The sequence below is a fragment of the Pecten maximus genome, chromosome 6 (assembly GCF_902652985.1).
Source record: "Pecten maximus chromosome 6, xPecMax1.1, whole genome shotgun sequence".
NCBI lineage: Eukaryota > Metazoa > Mollusca > Bivalvia > Pectinida > Pectinidae > Pecten > Pecten maximus.
In genome coordinates this window covers 24,883,944-24,897,740 of record NC_047020.1, presented here as the reverse complement: position 1 = coordinate 24,897,740, position 13,797 = coordinate 24,883,944, and the positions used below count along the sequence as shown (strand labels likewise).

At 34.5% G+C, this 13,797-nt stretch overlaps 1 protein-coding gene across 3 annotated transcripts in view; it reads left to right on the top strand.

Moving 5' to 3' along the window:
• Positions 1 to 13,797, top strand: part of LOC117329332 (cGMP-dependent 3',5'-cyclic phosphodiesterase-like) — a 181,578-nt gene that overhangs the window by 64,269 nt on the left and 103,512 nt on the right. For all 3 annotated transcript variants that reach the window (XM_033887246.1, XM_033887245.1, XM_033887244.1), the window contains exon 6: positions 3,384 to 3,443. In XM_033887246.1, the coding sequence (XP_033743137.1) occupies positions 3,384 to 3,443 (60 nt within the window). The remainder of the gene's footprint in view (positions 1 to 3,383; positions 3,444 to 13,797) is intronic.

Genomic DNA, 13,797 nt, shown 5'->3' with positions numbered 1-13,797 from the left:
GTAAGAGGAAGGGAAAAAAAGGGAAAAGATCAGTCTAACATGGAACCTATGAAGATCATTCAATGGTGGGCGCCAAGATCCCTCTAGGATCTCTTGTTTAATTTTAAATCTATATGTATGTTATTTATCAAAATATTTTTGATGCCTCTCTGGAATGAAAAATTTATCTATGCATGGACAATTCAACTCACATTTCGGATTCCAATCACCTGTTAACTAGCTTACCTGTCATTGAGGTCTTCTGAAGGCGATTCGCCTCTCTGACCCATCACAAATTCCCTACAGTTCACTGATAATTGTATTTCAATTAATTGTATGTACATTATTAAATTAAGATTTCCATTTAAATGGGGATTGAGCTTATATTGATTGAATTACCTGTAATAGAATTTCACTGTCACTGTCTTGTATAATTATTTGTGATTACATTTACAGTAATTATTGTGTCATAAGCAAACATCAGATTTATTTAGTAATCTTATGGTTGTCCAGAAAAGATACAGACAAGTTTTGCTAAAAATAATCAGTCTTTTAAGATGTTGTAAATATTTTCTAAGTCCAGAAAAGGTACAAAAAAGTTAAACCCGAAATTTTCAAAGTCCAGAAAAGGTACAAAAAAGTTATACATGCAATTTTCTAAGTCCAGCAAAGTTTTGCTAAAATTAATCAATCTTTTCAGATGTTGTAAATATTTTCTAAGTCCAGAAAAGGTACAAAAAAGGTATACCTCAAATTTTCAAAGTCCAGAAAAGGTACAAAAAAGTTATACCTCAAATTTTCTAAGTCTAGAAAGGTACAAAAAAGTTACATCTAAAATTGTCTAAGTCCAAAAAAGTTATCAAAAGTTACATTCATAAATTCTTTTTTTTTTTGAAAAAGGTACAGAAAAGGTACTAAAAAGGTACTAAAAAGTTATAACTTTTTATACCTTTTTTTGGTTTGGGAACCTATAGCTACCGTATCTTTCTTAATAAGAGGGCATGCCCTAATACGAAAATTTCTTGAGGTAGCAGTGTCGATTTTGTGTGTAGAAGTAATAAAGTTACTATACAGACCTTTCTTTAAGGTTTTAATTATCCAAATTTACACAAGTCAAAATATTCTACAAACAACTCTCCACAATTGTCATGTCGGCCTATCATCATGATAATTTTAGAGTTTGGTTTGCCAGCAGCCTACACTGTCAAAGTGATCATCTGCTTTGTCCATAATAATAGTGTTCAATTCTGTCTTGGATACACCTGTAGACTAGTTTACAATCTATTTCCAGCCTGCATTTTCCCACACCACATTACCTGTTGATTTCCTTTTCATTGTGATCTTCACGTTTCTGACTTATACATGCTATTTCTGTCGAGTCAGCAAGCTACATTTTAATTTAATTTTAATTTCAAAATATTTTATTAACAATACATATATAATACATACAAATATTTATGCATGCAAATACAGCATTGTTAAAAGAATCAGACAACAGGCTAAGCCTATATAAGCCTTCTTCCAGAAAAAAAACTTCAGGTTAGACCCGACAGAAAGCTATATACATGTGCAAAGTCAAAAGATTTGGCGGGTAAAAAAATGTCAGTTTCAAAATTCTGTTCACTTTCCTTTGTACTTGGAAAGCCACCTGGTACCTACTATTACGTAGTGTGTTTTCATTAAATTTAGGAATAATAATTCTTGCCCTCAATAAGGCCACCCCTAGTGTCAATTATCCACACCCTGTGCCCTTATAAGGGCATATACGGTACATGACAGTGTGATGTATGTAACCTTTTGACAGGGTCTAGTCTATACTGATAGATATTAGAGGTGATGTCCTCTGGGAAATCAGTCTGATGTGTCTGGAAGAATACCATCAGTCTTCTGTCTTTACAGTCCACTCAGCTTGTCCACTGTCTTAGGGTGAATGTGAACATTTTCCTGATTAATTTGTATAGTCTTGTCATCAGCCAATTGACACAGCCAGATTATATACCACTACATATAGTTTTGCATTACATGAATAATCTAAGTAGTTGAAATTTGAAGGAAGAATACACTGAAAAAGTTTATTCAAATGACAGGTTAGTGGAAAACTATAAAATACAAAGGAATCCACTTAATTGCATGTTGTATATTTGTATAACCCCCTATATTTGCATAAAATTCTCAGGTCCTGATGCTAAGGTCACCTAGATGAGATGAAGTCTCAGTGGGCTGTTGAGATTGCCTGTTGTCTGGAGTCATCTGTTGTGCGTCATATTAATTTACATTTTTGACTTCTCAAGAACCAAGAAGCCTAGAGACATAATGGACCTGTAGTATGATGGGATGTAGGGCTATCAAGTTTGTTCAAATCAATGACCTTGACCTACATTCAAGGTCACAGGGGTCTGATAGGCTAAAATCTTTAAACTACTTCTCAACAACCAAAAGGCCCCGAGACTTGATGTTGGGCCTGTAGCATGCTAGGGTGAAGGGCTACCATATTTGCTCAAATAAATGACCTTGGCCGATATTCAAGGTCACTAAGGTCAAAAAAGCTAAAATCTTTAAACAATTTTTTCTCAATAACCAAGATGCCCATCAGAGACCTGATATTGGGCCTGTAGCATTCTAGGTGAAAGGCTACCAGGTCTCTTCAAATGAATTACCTTGACCTACTTTCAAGGTCACATGGTTCAAATGTGTTAAAATATTTAAGCAATGATTTCTCAATGGCCAAGAGAAACGGGTTGAGGGCTACACAATTTAATTAAATGAATAAACCTAGCCTAATCCAAAAATGATTTTAGAAGCAGGTGAGTGATTCAGACCTGTTGGGCCTCTTCTTTAATTCATATCATAAAAACACTTAGTATATAGTGTTGCCCATGTCTGTCCTAGTTGTCCCATTGCATCAAGTCCAAATTTAATTTTAACACCTTACATCTTCATTCTTTGACAGATTTTCATCAAACTTTATACAAAGGTCAAGTATGAGTATACTTTGTTAACATTGTGTTGTGTTTCATGGTTCCAAGGTCAAGGCAAAGGTCACTGTTGCCAAATGTAGAAAATCATCAACTGTTTGAGTTTTAATTCATAGATTTTCATCAAACTTTATGGTCAATTATGAGTATACATCTGACATTATTGTGTTTCAGGATGTCAATTGGCAGCAAGTGATGACAATTTCATCTCTGGTTGTCATAAAGACATTTCCTAGTATTTTTTATAATACATGCAAAATGTACAAGTAGTGACAAATATTAATGTATGTGTGCATTGTAAAAATTTATTAGTATACTGTTACAGTAGAGTGTGTATAATGTATTTTAAAATCCAACCATATCAACACTTAAGAAAACTACTTTTAGTAAGCAAAGGCTATAAGCTGGTGTAATATTGTGTCTTTTCAGGTTGGCAGTAACTTTGGGGAGGAGATTGATGCACATAGTTTGAAGCCACTAGCTGAACAGGTAAATGTCCTTTATCACTAGGCCCTGGTTGTCAACATGATTAGTCGTGGAAGCAATCAAGCTGTTATCCTTCCCATTTTATATATAACTTGCTGTTTTAATCAATGTTCAAATTTTGTGATGGTGAATATATGCTGTTTCATAATCAAGCAGAGAACTTATTGGGCATTTTTTACACATATGTGCAATCCTCAAATATTCTTCTTCCATTTGTTATATTCTCTCAAGTCAGATATTTGTAAAGATATAAAAAAAAAATGGACATTTTCAATTTTTTCTTGAAAAATATTTACATTTTACATCTTTGGTTGATTTAATAGCATAGTCAGACAGAAATGATGTCTCGTTGACCTTTCCATGGAATATTCAAAGTAGTCAATCCCATTTGTGCATACATATATCAACCTGTTCATTGATGTTTCGATGCTTCAAGTTACCTATGTGTACATGTTATGGAATGGGCCGTGAACTCACGATCTACGGTACCCAATCGCCTAGCCAGAAATAACCGCAGCTTATACTGCTGCGCCACATTGGCATTCTTAAAAAAGAACGTTATATATATATATATTATATACTAGTTTAAAATGATGTAAGGTAAAATACTGAACTTAATTATTTGGTGTAGTTATCAACAATGTTCCAGTTCTCAATTGATCATCTTATACAAAGTCGAGATTTTTCCTGCATTCAGTATTTGTGGGACAAACTAGACAGAATGATTTGAAATTGTGTCAATGACCAACTGAAACAGCATTGTACAGCAGCACTTACGACATCTGGTTTAACATTCCTTTAAGGTCAGTTGTGAGATTTGTTGGGCCTGTAAGATAGTGTAGGAAGTGATCACCACACACAACCATGGACATGTGTAGTGTTGAAATGCCACAGAAATTGAGGATTAGTCTCACTAATGGGACAACACTCATGGAAATGCCACATGTGTTAACAGTAATCACAAATCCTTAGGACTAATCAAAATGGATCTCATTACCTGTTACATACATCTATGATTGATTTTCTCACACTGAACAAATATTTTTATTTGTTTCTCGCCTATAACAGTAGTTTAAGTGTGTCCAATAACTGTTTTCTACAAAATGATAGCATTGTGTATTTATCTAAGGGAGTTTTGCATTAATTTTATGACATTCAAGTTATTTATGGCTTCCTTAATGCTACAGACACATTTGAACCTTAAAAGGTCATTTGAAGGATTGGCACCTCAGATTCAAGAACATATCATTTCTAATCCTTGAAAGTATGTTTTTTAATTTCTATCAAGCTTTATTCGAATTTCCTGAGTAATAATGTACAAATGTCATTTTTTCTCATCACTTTTCAATATTTTAATGCATTTTGTTACAATAATGCATCAGAAAAGTTCTAAATATGACACTTTTCACATCGGCAAAAATGATTTGAAATTCCATTTGTACCGAACTTACAGGCTTATATGGTTCAGTTCAAGTCATTTACATTTTTAGGGCCCTAAACTATGCTGATAGTTGTTGGATTGACATTTCTCTTTCCAAATTACATTCATGTGCAATATTGTGAGAATATCTGTTTCATTTTGCAGTGTTTTGCTTGTTTGTGCTGTAATGGTTTCTATAAGATCATATTAGAACTGCTGGAGAAATGCTATTATGATCATTTCTGGTGTCAAACACCTTTTATGGTTGTAAATCATTGAGGGAAGCTCAGGAGTTTAGTCACCTTTTATGGTTGTAAGTCATTGAGGGAAGCTGAGAAGTTCAGTAACCCTTTATGGTTGTAAGTTAGTAAGGGAAGCTGAGGAGTTCAGTAACCCTTTTATGGTTGTAAGTTAGTGAGGGAAGCTGAGGAGTTCAGTCACCCTTTATGGTTGTAAGTCATTGAGGGAAGCTCAGGAGTTTAGTCACCCTTTATGGTTGTAAGTCATTGAGGGAAGCTCAGGAGTTTAGTCACCCTTTATGGTTGTAAGTCATTGAGGGAAGCTCAGGAGTTTAGTCACCCTTTATGGTTGTAAGTCATTGAGGGAAGCTCAGGAGTTTAGTCACCCTTTATGGTTGTAAGTTAGTGAGGGAAGCTCAGGAGTTTAGTTATATTTTATTCTTGTAAGTCAGTGAGGGAAGCTGAGGAGTTCAGTCACCTTTTATTGTCAGTTGGTGATGGAGTTTAAGGGCCTTAGTGGGCATCAAAATTCTTATTGCAGGATGAAATAAAATGTCTTCTGATGTGATCTGGATGACGATCATAACTTTTCTCACAGTCTTGAAATCAACCTGCATCTCTAGAAACCTAGTGTAGTAAAATGTTCCATCAGCAATCAACATCTGTCAAACAAATTGTGATTTTGGGAACACAAGCCCTTACATATTGAAACAAATGTGACATATAAATACCATATGTTAAGTCAGTAGGGATGCTTGTATGGAGAATCAATAATAGAGACATTGAAATAGTTATTTTGATCGTACAGGATGGAATATATGCTGCTCCATTTGTTGGTGTCATTACATAAGTAATATTCTACTGATAAGTCACTAAAGTAGAAGCGATTGCAGTACGTGTCCTTGATTTCAAATAAATGAGGATATAGACATGGTCAATAAATTCTTACTTTTAAAGAGAAGACATCAATGAATGATCTAAAAAGGTCAATGTAAATATACATGAGTTGAAGATTACCAAGCTTTATCAATCAATATGTCTTATGCCTTGACCTTGATATTGTATCAAGTAAAACAAAAGTGAATGTTGTATCAAGTGTGGATATAATTGTCTACTGTATATGTGATTGGTGACACAGTAGCCGGGTTTGATTTAGACTCATCATGTAAAAGTCCTTTGTTGTTGGTCTCCAAGGAGTGGAATGTGGCAGATAGAATATCAATGTTAGATTCCTACTGCTTATCATTCAGAGAGATATTTGTTGGACTCATGATACTTGATAATTACATTTCCTGTATTAAAAAAAAACACAGATGAAAACCATTTTAGCAGGTGAACTTATAATGTAGTATTGCATTCATCAATCTTTTGTATTTTAACTTTTCTTAAAAACACTACAGTTTCAAACAGAGTCAAACATGTGGAATTATCATAGGGGGAAATATGTAAAATGTTAATCCCCCAGTACTAACAATGAAGAGATAAATTCATTTTTTGGTTAAGCACAATTTATAAACTGCTATAAGATTTTTCAGTCATAGTATTTCATCTTAAAATATAGCTACCTTAAATTATCTGGCTTAAATTTAAATGTTATGAAGTGTAAATGTGGTAATGAATCAATACATTGGAAATGCAAACTACATAGTATCTTATATGCCTTAGAGACCTTCATTCCTTTGAAATCGGTGTTCTGTATTTTTATGGACTAGGTCAATTTGAACAAAAGTTTTCTTAGATAGTTAAATTGGAATAGGTCTGGGAACCATTTCAATAGAAAAGGCGAATTTGCAAATTCCTTTTCAGAAGTAAACACAATACCTGGTGTTTTGTAATCATAAAAACAATCGAATTAAGTATCTGTGATACATTTGTACAACACCTGATAATTTAAGGTACACCTAATTAGTATTATCTCAGGTTATATGTTACATAATTCTTTTTCTCTAGCCCTAAGATTTATATATAATCATGTTAAATTTTATGTTAGCCTTGTTGCTTTTGTACATGCCCCTTGTCAGGCCCTTGATCAGCCAATACAAATTCTTGTATCTTGTATCTCATAAAATACAGTAAAGGAAATACTTTGAAATTCACGTAAGAATTTGTGTAAAAGTTTTAAAGCAAAGATGTTATCAGAACATGAAATGGAAGCCTCGTTAGATCCAAAGGCTTGCTGTTACATCATTAGCATGCCTATCTTAAATTGGAAACCAGTTGGAGATCACAAAAAGTACATTTAATTTTTTTATTTTTCTGTATTCTACCTAGATTGCAGTTAGATTATAGAACAATTTCAAGATTCTCATGAAATATGTTCTGATTTATTTCTTAATTGCATAACATTTTCATGGTGTATGATTCTATTATCATATTAGCATGCTAGCTAACTGTTTTAATGGTGTTCTTGCAGTGACATGTAAGCCTTAGTAGTGTCTCAGTGTGGCTTATAGTTGCTGACTCCACAGTTGTCTTGGATAAGGATGTGTGGTGTAGAGCTATGCCCTTCTGTTTGTCTTAACATGTTAATGGAAACAACTTGACATAATGAAATGAATTGAATTGACAATTTGATGGTAAGCTTCATGCTTACCAAACACACTATTGACTCTTCTTCAGAGCCTGTTTGTCCTGTCTTAAAAGCCTAGTCCGCAACAGAAGTTATTTTGATAAAATTAGACTAATATGGTAAACCACTGCACAATTGGAGATATGGTTTCATGTCTGTTACTTCTAGGGGTGAAACGGTACGCCTTCTCCACGGTTCGGTACGTATTGCGGTACACAGGTTATGGTTCGGTACTTTTCGGTTCGGTACATATATATTATACTCTATTGAATTCTACTGTAAGTTATAACAAAATATTTTTAAAGTCAACTTTTATTAAAGCTTATAACAACAACAAATAAAAAATGTCATGCCTTGACTAGAACTTCTTAAATAAAATGAATTAAGTAAATGTTTACTTAATAATAATCAACTATCATTCATATATGTAAAATTAAATTGAGATCATTTCTTCAAAACAGTCTCCATATCTCCATATCTCATTTGTTTGATTGTTTGGTTACTATTAGTACTAGTAGCTGTTTGTTTTGAAGAGCTTGACTCCGTTAGACTTGAGCCCGTCTGACTCGACGACTGAGAGCTCGGGATGTTGTGCCTTCTGATTAAATGGGTGTTCAGATTCGATGTATTACTGTGTTTATATGGGATGTCTGCAAAACAAATTTTGCACGTGGCTGTTTGAGCATCTTTTGCTCTAAACCCAAATTTTTGCCAAACCGTTGAGCGATAATTTGAAGGTGCATCTTTCAACTTGGCAGTCTCATCCGCCATATTTGTTTCTTAAACCAAACAGGTAAATGTAAGACCTCACACGATTGGTTTATCGAAAGCTTTAGACCAATCAAAAACTCGCTTTCATAGGTAGGTCGATGTATACCGGTGTCGATGGAAATAGTCACCCTCGTAATAGAATTACATGTCGTCGCGGTACGTACCGTCAATTGGAGTCACCGTACCGTGTACCGAACCGAAATAAATATACCGCGGTTTAACTACACCTCGGTATACTGTTTCACCCTTAGTTACTTCAGGAAATATAAGTGAACAGTAAATCTGCACCCATCGCTACATTTCAATACTGTACTTTTTCTTACTGTTGGGAGAGGAAGGTTATATGGTCACTTATCTGTTAGGATTCTAGATTTAATAACCATGCACTTGTCTGAATTGGCCATGCACATGTCCAAATCTTCAACCTTGCAGCAGACTTAAATTGGGAAAGAATGTTAGTGTTAATAGTAGGCTATGATCTTGTATAAAATGTTATAAATACTTACCTACAAAGTTTAATTTGTGTGTGTTTATCATTTTTCATCACAAATGTTGAGACGCTTACCTATTTAGGCATGACTATATTATTACTAAGGCTGTCATATAGCATATAACCTTTCACAAGCAAAACATGCATAGCTAGTAAATGAGTTAAGAATATCCAAAAACATTTAACATATTTGACAAAAACGTACATTATCTGTGTGTGCAAGGTTGCATAAATACAAGCACCAAAGGGCACAAATACGTGTGCCGTGTTTACAAACTGATGTATACATGAATGTAAATGAAGGAAATGGCTAGATAAGACAAATACTTAGTTTACTTGTAAAATCATTTATTGTGGTTCGATGAGGTAATATTTTGTTATAGTGTCTGTGATTTCAGCAAGGTAACAAGTGTTACTTCTAGCAGAACTTCATCATGAACTGTTGGGTCGACTATCAATTTATCCGCGGACACTATCAGAACCAATGCGAATTCCTCATTCAAATCAACTGACACGGCCTCCTTTGCTCTCTTCCCTCTAACTGCCGATATTTATAAGATTTTTTATGACGTTCACTATCTTGTGTCCTCATTTTCGTTTCTGTTTGTATAAACTTGTCTGCGCATGCTCATATTAATAGTCGTTGGCAGCAATTAATTCTTCGGGTAGCTGAGTCACATTTTCAAAAACTTTTTCTTTTGAAGAACTTTCGGTTATATTCAGTCTTTGAGTGTTGTATTACGGTAAAGTTTATAACTTTAAATAGTTGAGAAAAATACAAGATTCCCGTTTACTTTTTTTTATAGCATAAACTCATTTCATGGAATGCCCCTTTACCAGAATGACATTGGGACCAATTATGCTTTTTCCTTCAATGCTTAATACATTTTAACTTAGTTAAATCCATCTTGCGGGGCTAATATAACCATGCATGAAACTACAGCATTTAATGGTTGCCTGACAGCCAGGAGCAAGTAAAACAATAGTCGGAGCTATTAAATTCTCGTTCTATTTGCCCAACCAACCAACCTAAATTTCCACTGTCCAATGGTTGATTGACTTTACACACCACATAATACCATTAAATATTTTCATAATTAGCATTGTTAAAACAACACGGTTTTCTTTTTTTAATCCAAATCATTGATATGACAAGCACATGTTATTAATGTAATAATTTACAACATTGCACGACTGGAAGTCTGACTTATTTATGGAATAGAGTATGTGAAACAAAATGGTCATCTCGCTTTGTCCGTCGTGCGCTGTGCATAAACTTTACACATTTCAAACTACTTCTCAATTAAGTTCCACCTCAGGACTGAGCTTTGACTTGCCTGAAATGATCCTGAGATGGTCCTGACCAAATGTTGCTTTTTGGGTCGTCTTAAAGAACCCCATTTTAAATTTCTCTTCTAGTTCAACTGGTGCCATTGAGCTGGAAATTGGTGGGAATGTAAAAGAAGGGTAGCCATCAAAGTGTAAATTTTCAGCCTCGTAAAAAACTTTGACATGCCATGGCAGTGTGGTGGCCATTTTGTAACATGATTGTGCAATCATAATTTATGATCCAAGATAGCCATCATCTAAGCCATAGCTAACAGTAACAGTAAATGTATACTAAAATAGCACAAACAATTAAGGGTCTTAATTTAGAGTCAGATGACCATTCAGGCCCTTGGACCTCTTGTTTTGTATAAAAGTCATGAAACCAAAGGATGATAAAAAAAATAAAAACCAAATAAAAGCCATGATTTTATCGAAACACTATGAAAATAATGGCAGAAAGATAGTTTTTCTTCCTAAAAGGAAAGACGATATTCCATGGCCTGACTTTGACAGTCTAGCAGGCAGGTCTCATGCACTGCAAGGCTTGTGTAAATTTGTTTTGGACTGACACTTTGTGGTTGGGAAATATAATGAAAATATAATGACAAACAGGAGCAGTTAATTAATCTAGCTCATTTAACAACTTAAGTTTATTCCTCAGGGTACTATATGTTGTATTGTTAGTTTTAATTTCAGTTATTGTTTAACAGATTAGTAGCAGTGATAAGTAGGTACCTACATATTTGTAAACTTTATGAACATAAAGATGTCTACACTTTAAAGTGTTGTTGAGATTTCTCAAATACCACTTTAAAAACTATTGAATATATTAACTCGTTAGTTCAGGGCATTAAGTGCACCTCTGGTCAGGGTAAACAGAAAAGTTGATGTTAAACCAAGGACTAGCAGTTGGCAGTATTCCATTTTGTGAAAAATAATAATAATAAAAATGCATTTGAGATAGAGATTTGATTTGGAACACCCCAAGCTTATAATTATATGCATAACTTGAAAAGAAAGTCAAGTAACTTCCGTTATCTGTGTGTTAAGAGTTAATTAATCTCATATGAAGCTAAACAAATGATATTTGAAAAAAAAAAAAAAAAAACAACAATGTGTAAGAATTTGAGAAATGCATTCTTCTTATTGCAATCTGTGATAAAATTTGCTACAATTGTCATCACACAATATGAACAGATAACTTCTATTATACTTGTTACTGGGAGCAAATTTGGCTTTGACCAATTCCATGTTCAAGAGTATTTTGTGTTCTATAAAGGAAGGTGCTTTGCCTTCTGGGGTAGAGCAAAAATGACAAGAAAATTGGTTATATCATCATGTTATACATGTCTAAAGAGATTTCACGTATGATTTGGGATGGATCATTTCCAGACAAAAGGAAATGTGGATTGATCTATAAAAACATTTTTTCTGATGAGTGTGACTAATAGTAAAGACATTTTCATCTTATCTGATTATTTGAATATTTTATAGGCAAAGGAAAATTTATTATTGGAATGATATCTTAATCTGTGGACAAAGACAATACGACACATATGCTAATGTTACAGCCTTGTATATAGCTGTATCTGTGACTGTGGCACCTTATTTATTACCAGCACAGAGTCATTTATACTGGGCAGTGTGAATAATTAATATGTGCCCATCATGTCAGGTGTGGGGATGATACAGGACAGGATATTTGAACAAATTCCTCACTTACTACAGCTATTATAGGCATTAACATTGCGAGAGGGTGCTTATCTCTTGTACTGGCTCGAGTCCCATGTTGGTCCCTGACAGCTAATCAATGAATGATTGATACAATTCCAGCATGCAAAATACAGAGCCGCTGTCACTTACATAGTTCTGATTATTGGCTTTACAATTTACTAGAGGCAGTGACGTGATTTATTTTACAGTATGGAAGTATAACAATGGACCATTTAAAGTTCAGTAAAGGCTAACAGAATTATGATGTATTAAGCTATCTAAAGAACTGTATCCTCTGTCTGTATGGTGGTAATGCTTAAGTTTTCTGTCAATTTAAGGTATTAATTTAAAGTGTGTTGGATAATCAGGGAAAAGTGCGATCAGGTTAGAGTCAATCCTCATACTGTAATTTACATCCATTGAAGGGGATATATAACATGGAAAGTCAGAGTGGCTTTGTATGGTGAGACAAACCTAACTTGTGTTGTATCATCATGGTTCAGAAAGTTCAAAAGTTCAAAATCCATTTATACAGCTGATTGAACTAGAGCAACCAATTTATCTGATTGTACTGATTTCTCCACTTTATAGACCACTGCAGCACTATGGAAAAACTTCAAAGAGCTAGCTGCCTATTATAACATTTAAACAATTAACAAGGAGACTCCATTTATTAGCTCACCTGCCCGTGGTGCGGCATCCGTCGTCAACTTTTTCATTCAAACAACTTCTTCTCAATAACCAAAAGGCTCAGGGACTTGATATTGGGCATGTAGCATGCTGGGGTGAAGGGCTACAAAGCTTGTTCAAATAAATGACCTTGACCTACATTCAAGGTCACAGGGGTGAAATCGGCTTAAATCTGTAAACAATAATTTTGCGAGAGCCAAGAGCCTGCAAGACCTGATATTAGGCCAATAGAATGCTGGAATGAAGGACTAGAAAATTTTTAATATGAATAAAACTAGCTTACAATGTATTTGAATAAAGAGGTAATCAACATAGTATCTTTAGAAATGACCCCAATCAACTTCAAAGTTGCTGTAGAGCCAGGTGAGTGATACAGGCCCATTGGGCCTCTTGTACTAATAAATCACATGCATGATTGTAATACAACAAAGAGACTAATCTAATAAAAATATATGAGTTCCAAGGAATATTTTATTTAAAAGGTTTGTCACATACAGTGGACCCGCGATAATCCGGACGTCAATAGTCCGGAAAACTCACAGTCCGGACGGAAATGCACAGGAACGGATTTCCGTAACGTTATTTGTACTCACCAGTCCGGAAATTCGGATTCCGATTCCGGAAGCCCATTTTGGGAACGGAACATACTTTTCATTAGTAAATTTCCCTCAATAATCCGGACGATTTTTTCACCACGAGGAGAAAAAAATGTCGGGGCAAGTCACCTGTGTCGACAGCTGTACAGACTATCGCTTGACACTGTGCGTAGTCATAGCGGCCGCTGCCAGGTCATAGCCCCGGGTGTTTACCTGTGTTAAAACGTGTAGCTTTTGTTTTTATAACGGTACATTGCTTTTTCTCTACGACCTAAATGTTACAGAATTTATGCACAAACATACAGTACGTGATACGATAATTAATCAATCTCAAATACATGTAATAAATTTATGATTGGTAATTAACATCATTAACACTTGTATTGGGTAAACACGGATATCGGCCTTGTAACACTGTTACGTGAAACGACGACTCATTGAAAGGTGCATGTTATTAATTACATACACATTACGTATTACGCAGTGATCACAAGAACTGGGTTGATTACACACAAATTAGTCAATAGTCGTCTGATACTT